The 17,056-nt window shown below is 39.1% G+C and overlaps 1 protein-coding gene across 2 annotated transcripts in view; it reads left to right on the plus strand.

The window, feature by feature from the left end:
- KDM3A (lysine demethylase 3A) overlaps positions 1 to 17,056 on the plus strand; it is a 54,272-nt gene that overhangs the window by 6,641 nt on the left and 30,575 nt on the right. For both annotated transcript variants that reach the window (XM_068564008.1, XM_068564009.1), the window contains exons 3-10: positions 1,306 to 1,461; positions 2,685 to 2,795; positions 5,467 to 5,569; positions 6,271 to 6,395; positions 7,021 to 7,093; positions 7,198 to 7,286; positions 13,571 to 13,734; positions 15,297 to 15,811. In XM_068564008.1, the coding sequence (XP_068420109.1) occupies positions 1,306 to 1,461; positions 2,685 to 2,795; positions 5,467 to 5,569; positions 6,271 to 6,395; positions 7,021 to 7,093; positions 7,198 to 7,286; positions 13,571 to 13,734; positions 15,297 to 15,811 (1,336 nt within the window). The remainder of the gene's footprint in view (positions 1 to 1,305; positions 1,462 to 2,684; positions 2,796 to 5,466; positions 5,570 to 6,270; positions 6,396 to 7,020; positions 7,094 to 7,197; positions 7,287 to 13,570; positions 13,735 to 15,296; positions 15,812 to 17,056) is intronic.

Raw genomic sequence — 17,056 nt, forward strand, 5'->3', positions numbered from 1 at the left:
CAGTTAACCATAAATAAATAATTCAAAATGTGGATTAGTGCTAGGAAGGAAGAGTACAGAGTTTTGAGTACAATTAGCAAGGGACTTCTCTTGGGAGAGAGGGGGGCTTTTTGGTAAGGGAAGGCTTCCTTGAGGAAAGGATTTTTGAATTGGGTTCTGATGAATAAATGGAAATTAAATAAACTTTTTTAGGTTAAAGGTTAAAGGTGGAAAAGGGAGATACGATTGTCTATGAAATTTTGAAGTATTGATAGATTTATTCACTAATTCTTTGAAACCAGAAATGAGACATCACTCTATTAAGAGGAGAGCTTTTAAATCAAATTAAAATAGTGATTTTTACACTGAATATTGAGGGAGTTTATTGTATCTCAGTTAAAACATAAGAAACATTTTAAAAGACTTAGAGTAAATTAAAGGGTAGCATATTCATAATGGGTTAAGGAAGCTAAGGTGTTTGGTACATTTATATGATTTTTAAGGTTTTGTGACTGATTCCTACTTACGGGTTACTGTCAGAGACCCACTTTTGGACTGAATTCTTCTTTTATGTTTTAAAATATCTGTACAAATTATAAGGGTTTTAACTTTAGGGCTAAAAGGTATTTTGCAGATCAGAAGCAGAAAACTTCATAGTTACTTGGAAAATAGTATTTCAAAGGTAGTTTAATTTTCATGTAAGAAGTTAGAGGTAGTTTTGGAAAATTCTGGGGTCCTGTATCAATTACTTGTTTCTGTATGTAGCAAAGTTGTCTTGGATTTCAAACTCTGAGATAAATTTCCCAGTTTATTCAACTCAAAGCGTTGAAAGTGCCTTGTGCTGAGTCCTGCTGCCACCAGAGGGATTCGGAAGCCAGTGGTGGATTGTGTTGATGGGCGGTCATCTTAAACTCACTGACAATGTCAACATAGAATTACAATGCCCTGCGAGAAGTACTTTGGGTTTCAGATTTCTGTCTTTCAATTCTCAAAGCTCTGATGTCTAATTAACATATGTAAAAACCTTCTATGTGGGGGTTCTTTTTTGTTAAGGCTTCCCAGAGGTTACTTTGAGGGCAGAGACTGGTCTCCATATCCCTTGACTGTGCTTCCCAAAGTGGTTTGGGAGCCAAAGCTTGTTGGTTAGACTAACAGATCTGGTTAGTTTATTGTGGGTTTAGAAGGGAAGTAAGAGAGCAGGAGTCGGGGGCAGCATATTCAGATACAAGACTCAGAGTAGAATGGTGAGGGTATAATTCAACTTAGGCATTTTTCATGTTTATTTTTGTTAATCAAGTCTGCTTTCCTTCAATTCTGTTTGTCTAGGTGTGTGTGGAGTTTGATGGGGAATCTTGGAGGAAGAGAAGATGGATAGACGTCTACAGCCTTCTAAGGAGAGCCTTTTTAGTGGAACATAACTTGGTTTTGGCTGAACGAAAGTCTCCTGAAGTTTCTGAGCGAATTGTTCAGTGGCCTGCGATAGTGAGTAAAACTCGGGCTTATTTGAACTCCTGAGAAGAGGGTATTTCACCCGTTATGAGTGAAACAGGGAAAATCTATACGTAATGCCTATATTTGGTCCTCTGGAAAATAATAGTACAGAGATATGACAGTGTAGAAGATTCAGAAAAACCCCCAGGACCTCCTGTCAGCCCTGCTAGGAGCCCTGCAACTCTGACCCTTGACTTTCTTGGGCCTCAGTTTCTTCACTTGAAAAGTCGGGGGTGGAGGTCATGTGGGGAACGTCTAGGTCAGTGGTTAGAAACCAGCAGATATATACAGACATACAAATCTTTTTGGTTTGACCCTCACAGTGTTTTAAGAAAATCTAAATTAGTTGTCTACATTTAAAAAATGTAGAGAATGTCCTTAAAAATCTAGAGTTTCAGTTTTTCTTGGAAAAATGGCAAGATACGGCAACACTGGAGCCTCATAGCAATTCCTTATCGCAACAGTAGGCTGAAGCTGAAAAGTAGCTGTTGCCTGGCCCCTGTAAGGGTTTCCACTTTTGGTCTCATGATCTTTAAGGTTCCCTCTGGCTCATATTTCTTTGGCTTTAAAGATGCTAGCAGTCAGTATATGATTGTGCCATTTCCACACCATAAGTCTGGTGCAGTTAAAGGAAAATAGTGATCAGGAGAGGACAGTTCAGGCTATTTGAGACATGAGCTGGGGCTTGAAGGAGGAAGGGGCAGATTGGATAGCTGAAAGGCTGAGAGGATGATTGAAAGGCTGACCAGCTTGTGAAGGGCCTGCATGCCCGTATGAGCAAAGTTAAGATTTTGCCCATGGGTGAGAAGAGCTGCTGGAGATTTTTGAGTGATGTCAGGTTTTGTTTAAAGTTGTATTTTGCTCTTTGTATTTTTTCCCCCATCTGTTAAGAATTTGCTAAAAACATGGCCCTGTCTCCCCACAGAAATGTACATAAAGCAATATTTTGCATAAATTTGGGGAAAGCCATACATCTGTGGACCCAGACCTATATGTTAATGACTCTCAAATGTGTATCTCATTTAAGTTATTGATTCTGGATAAAAATTACGTGCTCCTGTTGTGGTTGCATAAATAGTTATTATTGAGATACTGGTAGTAAATAAACAACTGAATGGCTTTATCTCTTTCCACGTGTATGGAAAATTGCCAGTCCCCATTTTCAGAATTATGCTGACACAGTTATGATGCCAAAACATTTTCTTTTGTTTCAGATGTACAGATCTCTGCTGGACAAAGCTGGTTTGGGATCCATAACGTCTATTCGCTTTTTAGGAGATCAACAAAGAGTATTTCTTTCTAAAGACCTTTTAAAGCCTATACAGGTAAAACACAGAAACAATATTAAACCCTAAAAATAGAAATACAGACTCCTTTGATATGAGAACTAACATATTGATGTTGGTTGCTCTAATTCAGATATCTAACAGAGAAAAGGACCCATCTTATGAGCAGCTAAGTTGTCAGACATCATTGCTCAGTGTTAGCCGTTGGGTTGGTACTGTTTATTTGGGGTTGGAAGGACAGACGTACTACAGTTGATGATGTGTGTGTATAGAAACACCTAGGTGATATGAAGATAATTTCTAAGACTATCATTCATATATATACATATATCTGTATACATATATGTCAGTCCTGATTATTTAAGGATTCTGTATTTGGGAACTTGCTTACTTGCTAAAATATATTTGTAACCCCCCAATCAGTACTTTGGTGCTTTCATGGTCATTCACAGACGTGTGCAGAGTGGTGAAAATTTTCAGTTGTCTGACACATGTTCCCAGCTTAGGTTGAATAAGGTGACATTCTGCCTTCTTATTTCCTCTATTCTACTGTAAACAAGTGTCCTTTTCAAGGTCTATTTAGTACTGCATTTTTGTGCTTTTTTGTTGGTGATTTCACTGTTTAAAATGGCCCCCAAGGGTAGTGCTGAAGTGCTCTCTAGTGTTCCTAAGTGCAAGGAGGCTGTGATGTGTCTTAGGGAGAAAATACATGTGTTAGATAAGCTTCATTCAGCCGTGAGGTATAGTGGCCATGGGTTCGAGGTTAGTATTGCAGCAATATATACTAAATAGTGGGTTTTTCAACCGAAACACATAAAACAAGGTTATGTATTGATTGGTTGACGACAATGTTGTGACCAGAGGCTTGAAGGAACCTAACCCCATCTTTCCGCTAGGAATGGTTCAGTATTCACTAATTCAGTGTTTGTGGTGACTTAACGTAACTACCACAAACAATGTGAATTGTGTGTGTGTGTGTGTGTTCATATTCTTTCCAGTTAGCTTGCAGAACTCCCACTTTTTGTTCACAACATTTAGGCTCTTGGGTCTTGCTCGTGTGTGATTTTTTCCTTTATTATAAAAATGTTGGGAGGGAGGGGAAGAACACACAGATTACCGCCACAGATCACTACCTTGGGAATAATGTTGGTCTTATAATAACATTGGTTTTTTTATATGTCATTTGTGAAGCTTAGTAATCCCCTTTACCCACTTATGTTTTGTGACCTGACTTGTTTCTATGGCCTGTAGAACAATTAAACCAGTTTATTTGCTAAAAGACAGTTTAGGACCAAGGGTCATTGCCATTGCTGGGCCTTGGCATTAACTTTTCTCTACTCAAGTCTTACTTTTACTTCCATGTCCTCGAAGTGAGTGAAAACAAGATTCACACTCTGAACCCTATTTTATAATGTTTAAGTAAATGGAACAGAGGAAGATGCTTTTACTTAATTGCAGACACAAGTTATCTTCATATGTCAGATAGGCATCTTGATATTTTTCCTACATTAAAAGGCAGAATGACTGCTCTTAAGGACCAAGGAACATACAGCAGGGGCTGTGGATGTCTGCTTCACTGAGCAGTAGAGTAGTTTTTACTTCTTAGCATTGTTTTCGGGACAGTTCTGTTTTATATCTTTCATGTGTTTAACCTTTTCAGTTTTGTTTCTTGAGGTTGAAAAAGGTCAGTAAGTTTTATTTATTTAAGAGCCCTTTGTGGCTCGCCCGATTAACATGATATTTTACCTTGTAGTAGGAATTGAAGAACACATTTAAAGTTTTTGAAATTGCAGTAGCATGGAAAAAAAAACACATGGCCCGTTTTGGTTATTAATGTTGAGCTCTTATGAAACCCCTAGTTTAAGTCTAATGTTATTTGGCTTAAGAAATTTTTCCAGTGTGGCCTCTCTAAAAGACTGTTCTTTCCAATGGGAGAAATGGATGAACTGTTTTTGGCCACTGTGTACCCATTTCACATGCAGAAAAGCATGAAGGCCTGATATTGGAAGGGCTTCTGTGCTATACAGTTTGGGTTTGGCAGGTTCCTCCTATTGACAGTCTGTATACATTTATCATAACTGAGTGTACACACAAAGCCAGAGCACTGTGGAATAGTGCCAAAAATAGAGCTGCCAAGAATTGAATGTTTCAAAACTGGCTTGCTGAAGGCTTAACGCTATTCATTCAGATTTTGTCCTTCCTCACCCCCACGGCCCCCTTCGTAAACAAGAATGCGTTTGGAATTCTAGTTAGGGTAAATGAATCTGTGTGAAATGATGTTTGTTAAAAACAGCAATTTCAATGAATTGACACTGTGGATCTAAGTGATTTCTATGTATGTGTCTTTTGCCCCTTGCATTTGGAGCTGTGATTTCCCTAATCCATAGAGTTTGGGATACAGAGTATTTTTGACATCAACTGACTAGCTAGGTTGTTTGCTTATTGTATTTAAAATTTGAGCCACTCTTAGTATCTGTCTTCCTCTTAGCTTGGGGTGACTTCACTTCTGTCTGCCTTATATTTGTGATGGTTTGATGGTTTCCTACTATTTGACCAGTCTAATTCATTGGAGTTGCAATGGTTTGCTGCCATCAAATGGCTAATTGACACTACTTTAATCCCTGTGATTAAACTGATTGAAATATCCACTGGAATTTAAACAACTCTTCTTACTTGTTACCTTAAAATGTAATGATTTTCCATTTTTCAGGATGTAAACAATCTTCGACTTTCACTTATCGATAATCAGAATGTCAGTAAAGAATTTCAGGCTTTGATTGTGAAACATTTGGATGAAAGCCATCTTTTACAAGGTAAGAAGCTATGTTTTAGCCCTTCTCACTCATTTGCTCATTAAAAATTCTAATTTGTTAGAAATTCTTTTGCTGCTTTTCCCATGCAACTAGATGAGTGGAGGACTTTATTTATTCTGTAATGTATTCTAAAGTCTCTGAAATTTGGAAAGCTCAGGGATCATGTGAAGACTATAAAAGTGAAGTAGATATTAAACAAGCTCAGCTGTATTTTGACATGGAATTTGATATGTTTGGAATTTCAGTCTTATAAAATTAATAAAACGTTAATTTGGTAATCTTGATCTTGCCATTTACTGTTATTGATTTTCTTGGTCAATTTCACAATTGTAAGTATTTTATCAGACTTAGCAGTTTTGCTGAGGTTCCTAAATTTGTATCCTCTAAAACTCTGCATAGGAGAATGAGTTACGTCTCAATGTGTTATCTGATACTACATGGTCTGATACAAATGCTAGAATAAATATATTGCAAGTCTAAGATAAATCAATAGAAAAGTGAAGGTTAAAAATAGGCAGTTTAAATCTTCTCCTAGCTTTGCTGAAATGTCTGTCTTCTTGCATTTATAGCAGTATCTTTTAATGTTTACTTTTTGTCTACTGCATTTTTAAAGATTTGGGAAAAGATTATCCTGGATAATGGTGCTGTTGGGAGATAATGCATATTGCTCTAAGGATTTTTTTTAATTTTTATTTTTTAAGGCGACAAAAACTTAGTTGGTTCAGAAGTAAAAATTTATAGCTTGGACCCATCTACTCAGTGGTTTTCTGCAACCATTGTAAATGGAAACCCAACATCAAAAACTCTTCAAGTCAACTGTGAGGAGGTAAGGATGATGATAATTGTGTGTAAGATAACTTGACAGGGAAAGATAATTATAAAAAGGAATTATAGTATCTTATAGGAGCTAAACACCTTTATTATTTTGTATTAAAATATCAGAGTAGAAAAAAATCACAATTATTTTAAAAAGAAATTATATGTAAGAAGCCCCTATTGTTTGTTTTTTTAAATAAATTTTAATTAATTTATGGCTGCATTGGGTCTTCACTGCTGCACACGGGCTTTCTCTAGTTGCGGCGAGCAGGGTCTACTCTTCGTTGTGGTGCGCGGGCTTCTCATTATGGTGGCTTCTCTTGTTGCGGAGCACAGGCTCTAGGTGCGCAGGCTTCAGTAGTTTGTGGCACACGTGCTCAGTAGTTGTGGCTTGTGGATTCTAGAGCACAGGCTCAGTAGTTGTGCACGGGCTTAGTTGCTCCGTGGCATGTGGGATCTTCCCGGACCAGGGCTCGAACCCGTGTCCCCTGCATTGGCAGGCGGATTCTTAACCACTGTGCCACCAGGGAAGTCCCAGAAGCCCCTACTGTTATGTTGATAGAGCTAATTTCTGGTGTGTTCCTAAGCATTTTTTAAATTTCCCAGTATCTTTGTTTTATTTATTTGTTTTTAAGATTCCAGCACTGAAAATTGTCGATCCATCACTGATTCATGTTGAAGTTGTACATGATAACTTTGTGACATGTGGTAAGATACATTGTTTGATTAAAATCTTTGTTCTCCTTTCCCCTTTATCCTTCTCACATTAAGAGAAACAGGGATGCCAACTTACCTGTTTTTAAATATTTTAGGTAACTCTACAAGAATTGGGGCTGTAAAACGCAAATCTTCTGAGAATAATGGAAGCCTGGTTTCCAAACAAGCAAAATCTTGCTCTGAGGTAACCTTGCTTTATTTTTGTCACTTGTGTAAACCTTTCTTTAATTCTCACAGTGCATGGCCAGTTTGTTTAGTGGTAATAAAGCTGTCTTCTCTGCTCTTCTGTACTGTTGTGTCTGCTCTTTGCTAGTCCCAGATCTTGGCCGTAATTTCTATACTCAAGCAGATGGAGATAATATAAGTTTCTGGTTCACTGTTTTTGTCAAGAAAAAGTTTTTAGTTTCGATGTTTCCTGAAAATTGTCAATCGATTTGACAGTTTCACCCTATGGAGGTATTTTTGAAGATAAATTGAGTTGTGTGTGTCAAATCAGAAGAATGCCTTGCATGAGAAGAGGGGAGGAACCTTAGAATTCTGAGTAGACTTGGTGTTGGAATAGGACTCCCACCTCAATAACTGAGAGGTTTGATTGGTCATTTATGATTGGGTGAACAAACGTACTCACTTTTTGAAGGAAGTGGTTGGTTTGCCATTACTAATTTCTGCCTAGAAAACTACAGGCTTCTGTGAATGGCACTGTTGAGTTCAAGTACTGGATTTAATTCTATCCTGAAATAGGATTTGGATCAAGAAACTTAAGGCTGTCGGCTTTTCCCTCTCCTCCCTGTTGTAGAGAAGCTGGCCTTCTTTAGCTCTTCAAGTCCTCATGCTTTCTCCAACCTTAGGACTCATTGTTCTCGTTTCTCTTCTAATCCTATCTTCACTCTAATTAACTCCCATTTATCTTTCTAATGTGATGTTGCTTCCTCCAGGAAGCCATACCTAACACCTCTACAATCATTTTAAACTATATCCCAGACTAGGTCAAATTCCCTAATTTATTATGCTTTGTAATTACTCGTACATGTCTTCAGGACATCACAGTGTACACAATGGGGCAATTTTATTCAGAATTCCCAAAAGATTAACCTAGACAGACTAGCCTAATGAGGGAATGGGGGACTGGGGGACTGGGGTAGACTTCTCAAGGGAGGGTATAAATGACAGGGTCAAATTTTGAAATCTGGAGGGAAAAAAAGAAACTTAAGGCTTTTTCTTTTTTAAGTGAGTTGAATCCTTAGGTCCTATTACAGTACAGATTACTTTTCTCACAACTTAGGTATCCAAATGCACTTGTGGTACATGGAAAGTTTACCGTGTTATAATTGTCAAAAACGCCTTTATGATGCTCTGCTCCAGGCTGGAGTTTAGAATTTTATTTTATTTTATTTATTTATTTTAAAAAATATTTATTTATTTGGCTGCACCAGGTCTTAGTTACAGAATGTGGGATCTTTAGTTGTGGCTTGGCGGGATCTAGTTCCCCGACCAGGGCTCAAACCTGGGCCCCCTGCATTGGGAGCGCGGAGTGTTAACCACTGGGCCACCAGGGAAGTCCCTGGAGTTTAGAATTTTAAAATTGATCAAGTGGATATTAAGATTGTTGGCAGCATTGTAGAGGGAACTTTGGAGCCTGGGTGGGGGCAGAGCAAGGAGAGACGGCATGAGAATGGGTCAGGGTCAGTGAACGCATCTACGGCTCTGGATCAGGGCAGGCTGGACTGCATCAACTAGAACCGAAGCAAGCACGTGCTACACAAATACTAAGCTATCTGGGCGGCTAAGGTGACTGGCTTTCCTGAGTCTTAAAGCCTGTGCACAGGCCACAGGAACTTTGATACTAGATGAGAAACTTTGTAAACCAGGATATCTAATACCTCTGTCTTCCTTCCAAATGTGTAGGCTTGACCTCAGGTGGTTCAGGAAAGAATGAAGAGCTAATTACGGAAATTAGCATTACCACCTTTTCATTTTGCCTTAAAGTTTACTAAGGGGAAGTAATGTAGTAAGGACTGTAAATTGAGGATGTCAGGCAAGTGATTATTGCCTCTTAGAGGCAGACTCACAGGGGATACTGTCAAGTAATCCGTGGTATTAGAAGCTGAAAGAGAAACAGAGCAGAACGGTAACCTGTCAGGTTTTGTACTGGATAAATTGTTAACAGTCTTGCGTAGAGGTAATAAAGGGCAGTTTGGAGAAGTTGATTGCATGTTGCCTGTCATGGAGAAGGCATCACTGTAAACGTTCGGTAAGATGAAAAGGAGAGCCACATGATGTTATGTTGAGGTGGGGACCAGACCCGAGGAAATGGCATCCTGATGGATCATGGAGAAATCGACCTGGGGTACAAGCAGGACTGGGGTCAGTGGGGACCTCCTGTTGGTGGAGGTGCCAGTTCTTCAAAGTGTCAAGTTTATCAGTGATGTGATAGGCATTTGAGCAAGTAAATTTATAAGCTTGAAGGAGGTGCTTGTAAAATATGGTAACATATACGTATGTAAGTGATCCTCTCTTCCTGACTCACGCTCTTGAAGGGCAGGGAGCTTGTGTCTTTGCTCTCTGTCAGCATACTGTCCAGCTCACTAGGTTTGTGTGCTACTGATTACTGGACACAATAGAAGCTGTTTTTCAAAAAAGCCTGAACTTTGGTTGGGAGATAAGTTCCTCAACCTATTTGAGCCTTAACTTCAGCATCTAAAATGTGGAAATAAATTTGATGTTTAAAAAATGTCTGTTCCAGCTCTTAAGAACTATCCTAGTCATCTTCACATTCTAAAGGAATTTGGAGATGGTAAACTTTTACCTGGGTATTGACATTTTAGAAATTATTATTATTTTTTTAATTATAAAAGTTATTCTCCTTTTACATTGCACTTGTTTTCAAAATAAAGATTCTTACATTTAAAAAAAAGTTATTCTCATTTAAAAATATTTAGGAAACCCAGAAAAGCATAGTAAAGAAAAGAAACATCACTCATAATCATACTTTTCAGAGACTCTCACTATTCACATTTTGGAATACCTGTCTTCCTCCTGTTTTGTTTCTTTTTCTTTTTCCTGTATATTCGTGGAGGCTTTTTTTTTTTTTTTTTTTTGTAAACTAAAAGCCATACTCTTGTGTAGCTTCCTTGATTCCTTTACAGTATATTGTGAATATTTTTCCATATCCTGGGTGATCCTTGTAATCAGGCAAGTTTTTGGAAACACTGGCCTAGCCTAGATTTCAGGGGAGATGGAGAGGTAAAGGAAGAAGTGGGGAAAGAAAGAGAGTTCATTTACATGTGTGAGTGAAAGGTGAGTACAGTAACACACTTGGTGCACGTCTCACTGTGTCTGCACTTTCCAGATGTGTTGGACTGGCAAAGAGTTTGGTGGTCTTTGGATGACAGGAGTTTAGGTTGAGGTTGACAACACTCTTGATTGCTGGGATGAATACTTTTGGATAAGGTAAACCTGTTTGCCAGTAACATCTGGCTCCTTGAAGGTCTTCTCTGCCTAGCAGACTATTCCTCAGAGTTAGGACGTTGCCTGGTTAATTGAGAGAGTCTGCTGAGGAGTGTGAGCCAGCAGTGTCCTTTCTGGAATATCATTATACGCTCAATTATATTATCTCCGTCTGCTGGCAGGGAGGAACTATTGCCATGACTGGTATAGAAGACCTTCAGGGAAAACTCTTCAGGTAAGAAGAAACTTTGACCCTTGTCAAGTCAGAGGCCAATGCAGTGGTGTGCACGTGGAGATGGGTTTTGGAATCGGAGCCCTATCCCTGTTGAGCTAAACCTCAGTAAAGTTGTAGAGTGATATACTTCATTTTCTTAAAGGAAAAGCATCCAGGTTATGATAATTCTAACACATGGTGACTGCACCGAGAAACTTTTCAGGATATTTTTCTGCTTTGAGACAGCTAATCTATGTGCCAGGCACTGTGGTAAAGCACAGCCCTGTACAGTATGCTTCATTACTCTCCTTTTTTCTCATTACTGTCATTCATTACTCCTCATTGTGATTGAGGAAACAAGCTTAGAGAGGTTAAATAATGTGCGAGGAAGTGTCAGAGACTGGATTCCAACCAGGGTCTAACACCAAAACCCAATGCTCTTAGCCACTCTGCTGTCGTTGCCACTCCGCTACAAAACCTTTCATCGGTGTGGTGAGGCACCATTGTAAAATCAGCAGAGTCCTCCCCCCTTCCCTCTATTCCTCCATCCTGCTTTCCAACAAATATTTATTGAACACTTAATATGTGCTAGACGTTGGTGAGCATTACTGCCTGGTTCTTGAGGTATCTCACAAGACTTAGTTGTAGCTCTTTGAAATATTAAGTGCTAAGAGCGTTTATTCATTCATGCATTCCACCAGCCTTTTTTATTGAGCATCTCCTATGTGCCTGGCTTTAAAAGGTATAACAGTGGATACAAGAGCAGGGTCTCGTCCATAGGGGTTTACGTTTCATTGTGAGGAGACGGACAGTAAAAAAAAAGTAACTTAAGGTATTTTCACAGTGTGGTAGTACAATGAAAGATAGAAACATGGCAGTATAATAAAGCGTAAGGCAGTGGCTTGTGGGACACTGCTTTGGAAAGAGTGATCAGAGATACTGAGGTGACAGTTGAGCAGATTTGAGGGTGAAGGATGGAACCAGCCAACCACATGAAAACTGCCCAGACAGGGGGATAGCAAGTGCAAAGGGGCAGGCAAGAAAGAGCTTAGAACATTTGAAGACTAGAAAGGAAGCTGCTGGTATAGTTGGAGCACTGTAAACAAATGGAGTGGGATGAGGGGCAGGGGTTGGCAGAGACCAGACCATGTAGAATTCTTGTCGGCAGTGGAGTGCCACCATCTGATTGATTTATGTTTTATAAAGATTGCTCTGTGGTAGAATAAATTTCAGATAGGAGGCAAAAGGTTTAGGCAAAAATGGAAGGGAGTCAGGCCAGTTAGTATACACATAGTAGTCTAGGGGAAAGATGGTGGTAATGGTGGCCTGGAAAGAAATTTATAGATTCCAGAAACATTTTGGAAATAGAGGCAGGATTTCCTGGTTCATTGACCGGATATGGGAAATGACTTGGAGGGTTTTTTGGCTCGAGCAGTTCCATGGATGTTGTACAGAATAAAAATATCTGATTTCCTCATTTTAAGGATTAGGAAGCTGAGGCCCAGAGAGGTAAAGTTGGCTAGCCCAAGGATGTCCTTAGAATAGCCAAAGCCTCCCCCCAAAAATCCTTCTGGGGAACACTAAGCTGCTAATATTTAACCAACTGAGCTAACGTAGTGTAATGTATGATCAGATGATTTAGCATTGATACGTTAAAATAGTTGGAAGCTATGCCGAAACTGTAATAGTGATTAAGTAAATTCTTATTTTTCAGATATTTGTATTTAGCATATACTAGACAGTATTTTCAAGGCTGTCAGAGTAAATGTCTGCGAAAAAGATTCATGAGTAGACTACATAGTCTGTATTCAGAATTGTGAGGTTTTAAAAATTTACTCAGGGAAGTTCTGCATCAAATTTTAGAAGTTAGTAACTAGAAGACGAAACTTTGAAGATTTTGCAAGTTTAGATTTGGTAAGGTGAATGTAAAGGTCATTGTGGTGTGAGAGAGACGCAGTTGAAAAGGACAATGTGACTTTAAATTTAAGCACATAATGAAGAGGCTGGTGAAGATGGTCAGTGGGTTTCACCTGGTTAAGCCATAGACTGTTTAGTTGTCTGGAGTTGAGTTTAATCTCTTCCTTCTCTTTCCATGGTGGGAAAGTATAAACTGGATAGTATAAACTGGGAAGAAGTTGATCCGTTATTAACATTTTTGTAAAGTTAAAAGTACACAAAAGTGGAAGGGGACAAGTGTCCTAACTTTGTCCCACAGGCCTGTCATGACTTGATATTTTTTGCAGCTTGGGATGACCTTTGTGACTAGATGAGCCACATACCAGCAGGAACCATGTCCTCAACCTTTATTGCATTGTAAAGGCTTAAGTTGGTACCCAGTAGGCACCACTGCCTGCAAGAGTCCTATGTGGTCTGGTCTCCTGCCAGTCTACGCAGTAAGTGCATGGTGGGCACTTAGTAATGTTGAACTGAATGCATGTGAAGCTGCCACCATTTGAAGACTGTTGATTAAAAGCTCACTTCTGTGCATTGCATTAGTAAAGTAATTGCCACATGGCTGCATTTTCCTGGCATAATGATTCAGAGGTCTGTAAAAGATCAGCTTGTGATCTTTTATAGGAAGATGCAAGTTTTGTGAAAAGCTGGAGTGACTTATTTAATAGCTCTCAGGTATAAGTCCTTAATTTGTGATTTACTACTTGTTCTACTGTCCTGTTCTTTTTATTTGGTGATGTTGGTGTGTTTGTTTACTACTAAACCAAGCAAATAAACTTGAATCTTGCTAGCATTTCGTAATGCCTCAACTAGGGGCTTTCCTTTTAATATCTGTTTGGTTTGGTATCTTTTAGGCCTCTCCCAGTGTGTGTCCTGTACAGTCTGTTCCCACAACAGTTTTTAAGGAGATACTGCTCGGCTGCACTGCAGCAACTCCGCCAAGTAAGGACCCGAGACATCAGAGTACTCCGCAGGCTGCCAACTCTCCACCTAACCTTGGAGCAAAAATTCCTCAAGGGTGAGTAGTTATGATTTAAAGATGTTTAATCATAATGCAAAGAACGGTTATTTAAGCCGTGGTTCTTCCTGTCTGAGCTGACATTGCTCAGGTGGCAAGACTGACCCTACATTCAGTGTTTATAGAGAGACTATTAGTGCAGCTAAAATTTGATGTAATTACCTGCCATCCAGTGTATCTCAGGTTGTCCAGGGAGGTTAGACTTTCCAAGTTGGTCAGGTGCCTTCAGAGGTGGTAAGTGTAGTAGGCATACAGAACAACATTTAAAAGGTTACAGAAAAGAAGGGGGTGTGAGGAAAGAGGAGCTTTCTTGACTTGATATAGGGAGAATGGTCAATGGAAATACTACAGACAGCTGTAGAATAGATGTCCACTTTCAAGGAAAAGGGAGCAGATTGGTTGTATGTGGAAGACTGAGGTCAGTGGGAGTGTGGAGAAGAGGGAGACAGGGTTCCAGTGAGTGGTTCTCATCAGCCCAGACCTCAAGTATAGGTGAGAAATGTGGCAGTAGAGAAAATACTGAGTCATGAGGCATAGTTACTAAGTTACAGGTGAGGATAATAAGAAATGTGAAATTTAATCAGAGATTTAAAGTGGCTACAAGGTAAATGGAGAGAAGAGTTTTAAGGGAAGGATCTCTTTTAGGAGGAGTGGTAGCCTGTGCAGGCAGTTGATAAGAACCTAACATAGGGGTCAGAGACTGGTGTAGAAAGGTAGGCTTGGAAGACCACTGCAATAAGGTGAGAGAGTGGATGAGCACATCGGTTCACTGGGAGGACAGCGGGCTGCTTGGGAGAGAGCTTAAAGAGGGACACATAGTCACACACAGTCAGAGAGGGGGCGGAGTGGTCTTCAGAGCAGAAAGAGGGAGCAGTAAGAAGTTCGGTGGTACCCAAGCAAAGATGTCTAGTATAGGTACTCAAGTGAGAACAACTTCTCCAGGATGAGATCCTTTGTTAGAGGAAGGGAAACAAGTGTAACTGGGAAAAAGGACCTTGCATTTTGCTGGGGAAAGAACTTTAGGATGAATTTCAGAGAAAGAAAATTTCTTTCAGGATAGCCCCTATTGGGGGTGGAGGGAGTACCAGATTGGTCTGTGAACAAGTACGTAATCAGCTGGCTCTTCCCTTTGCTTTGGGTCTTGATCACTGACCAAACAAAAGTGAAATAGTCCAGTGCTAAGGCTGGTAACATGTTCATAGTCAGATAGGGTTTTGCGCTGCTGGTGATTTTGGTTCCATGTGATACTCAGTTTGTTTTGAGGGAAAGCTGAGGTTCATTTTGCTATGAGAAGTAGAACTAACTTGAAGTAGTTAAAGATTTATGAGAACATGCAAATAGGATTTAGGGTTATCTTTTTCTTAGTGTTTAATATATTTTTGCAGAGCCATTGACTGATTACTTTTAACTCCAGCCCACAGAAACCTATCATAAATTCTCTCATATAAGCGGTTTTCTTTTCTCTTTCATACTGGTTACTTTAGGGAACCAAGCAATTATTTTTGGAAGGTAGGCAAGAGATAAAAGTCCTAGATGCTAGTTTTCATATTACTCTTTTTCAGAAGTCATAAACAGATTTTACCAGAACTTTCTTCCTGTCTAAATACAAAGCCTGAAATAGTGAGAACACCAGATGTTGTCTGCAAAGTAGGGTTGCTCTCTTCAAAGTCCTCTCAGATTGGAACTGGAGACTTGAAAACCCTGAGTGAACCAAAGGGAAACTATACCCAGCTGAAGACAAACACTGACCAGGAAAGCAGCTTGGAATCTTTTCCTCCATCATCGACTGACCTTCCTAAGGAGTGCTTACCTACAAAGGCTTCTTCTACGGCAGAATTGGAAATTGCCAGTACTCCTGAACTGCAGAAGCATCTCGAACATGGACCTTCCACATCTGATGTCCTTTCAAATAAGCCAGAAGAGAAAGCAGATGTCAATAGTAATAGTCCTAATTGTTGTGTAGAAAAAAAGGTAGAACCTTCAACTTTAGGTTGCCAGTCACAGAATTTAAAGGAGTCTTCAGCAAAAGGAGATACTGAAAGCTGTTGTACAAGAAGCAACAATAAAATCCAGAATGGTGAGTGTTTCTGCATATCTTTATTGGTAGAAGGTAAGAAATGGTTGTCAGTACGTACATATCTTCTTCTTACCTTATGAGAAAATAATAGGAAAATGACTGTAGAAAAAGTTCGTACAATCAAAAAAGTCCAAAGAAGAAAGTAAAATCCCTAAATCTTCTCAGAAATGATTACTTTTAACATTTTGGTGGACTTAGTTCCATGTATATAGAAACACAGATAAACTATTACACATATGGGTTCATACCAACAGTTTTACCCAGTGCATTAGTGTAGGTGCCTGTCAACATTTTAAAGTCTGCAAGGATTCCATTATATGCATTTACTGTATGACTTAGGTGGTTCCCAATTTTTGGTTGTAAGAAAATAATTTTGAAATAAAATCTAAAGTGATCTGATGATTGCTTTATCTTCAGCCTATTACTTATCTTTCTGTGACAGCCAGGTTGGAGGGAAGGAAGTGATTGAAATTTTATGCTCACACAGGTAGTCCAGATTTGAAATTTTTTTAAAAAGGGAAGTGCATCACCACCTCTAGAAAAGGGATTTTTAGTTAAAGAATTTAAGGACAGTGCTGAAACACCAGGCAGAGTCTCTTTGCTTAAGGGGAGGTCTGGCTGCACCCACAATTTAGAACTAAGCACTCTTCTTATAGAGAAAATGGCACATGTATTTCACACTGCTTATGTTAAGTTTGAGGATGAGTATCAGTGGTGGTAGTTATCAGATGCTCTCTTACTAGAATTAATAGAACTAAATGGCTTCAGTATGTCAAAAGGTTCAGGCCTATTACAGTTTAAAAATAGATTTGATAATTGTCAGCTGTGTGGGAAAATTAACTTGAAAAAAAAAACTTAATAAAAACGCTATTCATTTGGGTAAGTAACAACTGAATAATCCACACTCTAGCTTTTCCTACAGGCCTCTGAAACTAGAGGTGGGTTTGACTTGGGGGTCTTTTTGAAGTAGAGTTGGAGGAATTGGAAAACAACTTTCCTTGCTGAGTAATACTTCTAACCCAGCTTGTTCATTCTTGAGGCTTAAGTTGATATAGCTGGTAATTTGCACAAAATTAATTGCATAAGGTTCTACTGTTCCTCAGGAGTTATGTAACTCCCCGAAGAAAGTGAATATTCATAACCACGTCCCTGTTCTATTTCTTTATTCTTTTTGAGTCATCAGCCCTCACATTCAGCTAGTTTTTAAGGCAAATTATTTTAATATGTGAAAAAACTAAGTTCTGG

Source organism: Eschrichtius robustus, chromosome 15 (assembly GCF_028021215.1).
Source record: "Eschrichtius robustus isolate mEscRob2 chromosome 15, mEscRob2.pri, whole genome shotgun sequence".
Lineage (NCBI taxonomy): Eukaryota > Metazoa > Chordata > Mammalia > Artiodactyla > Eschrichtiidae > Eschrichtius > Eschrichtius robustus.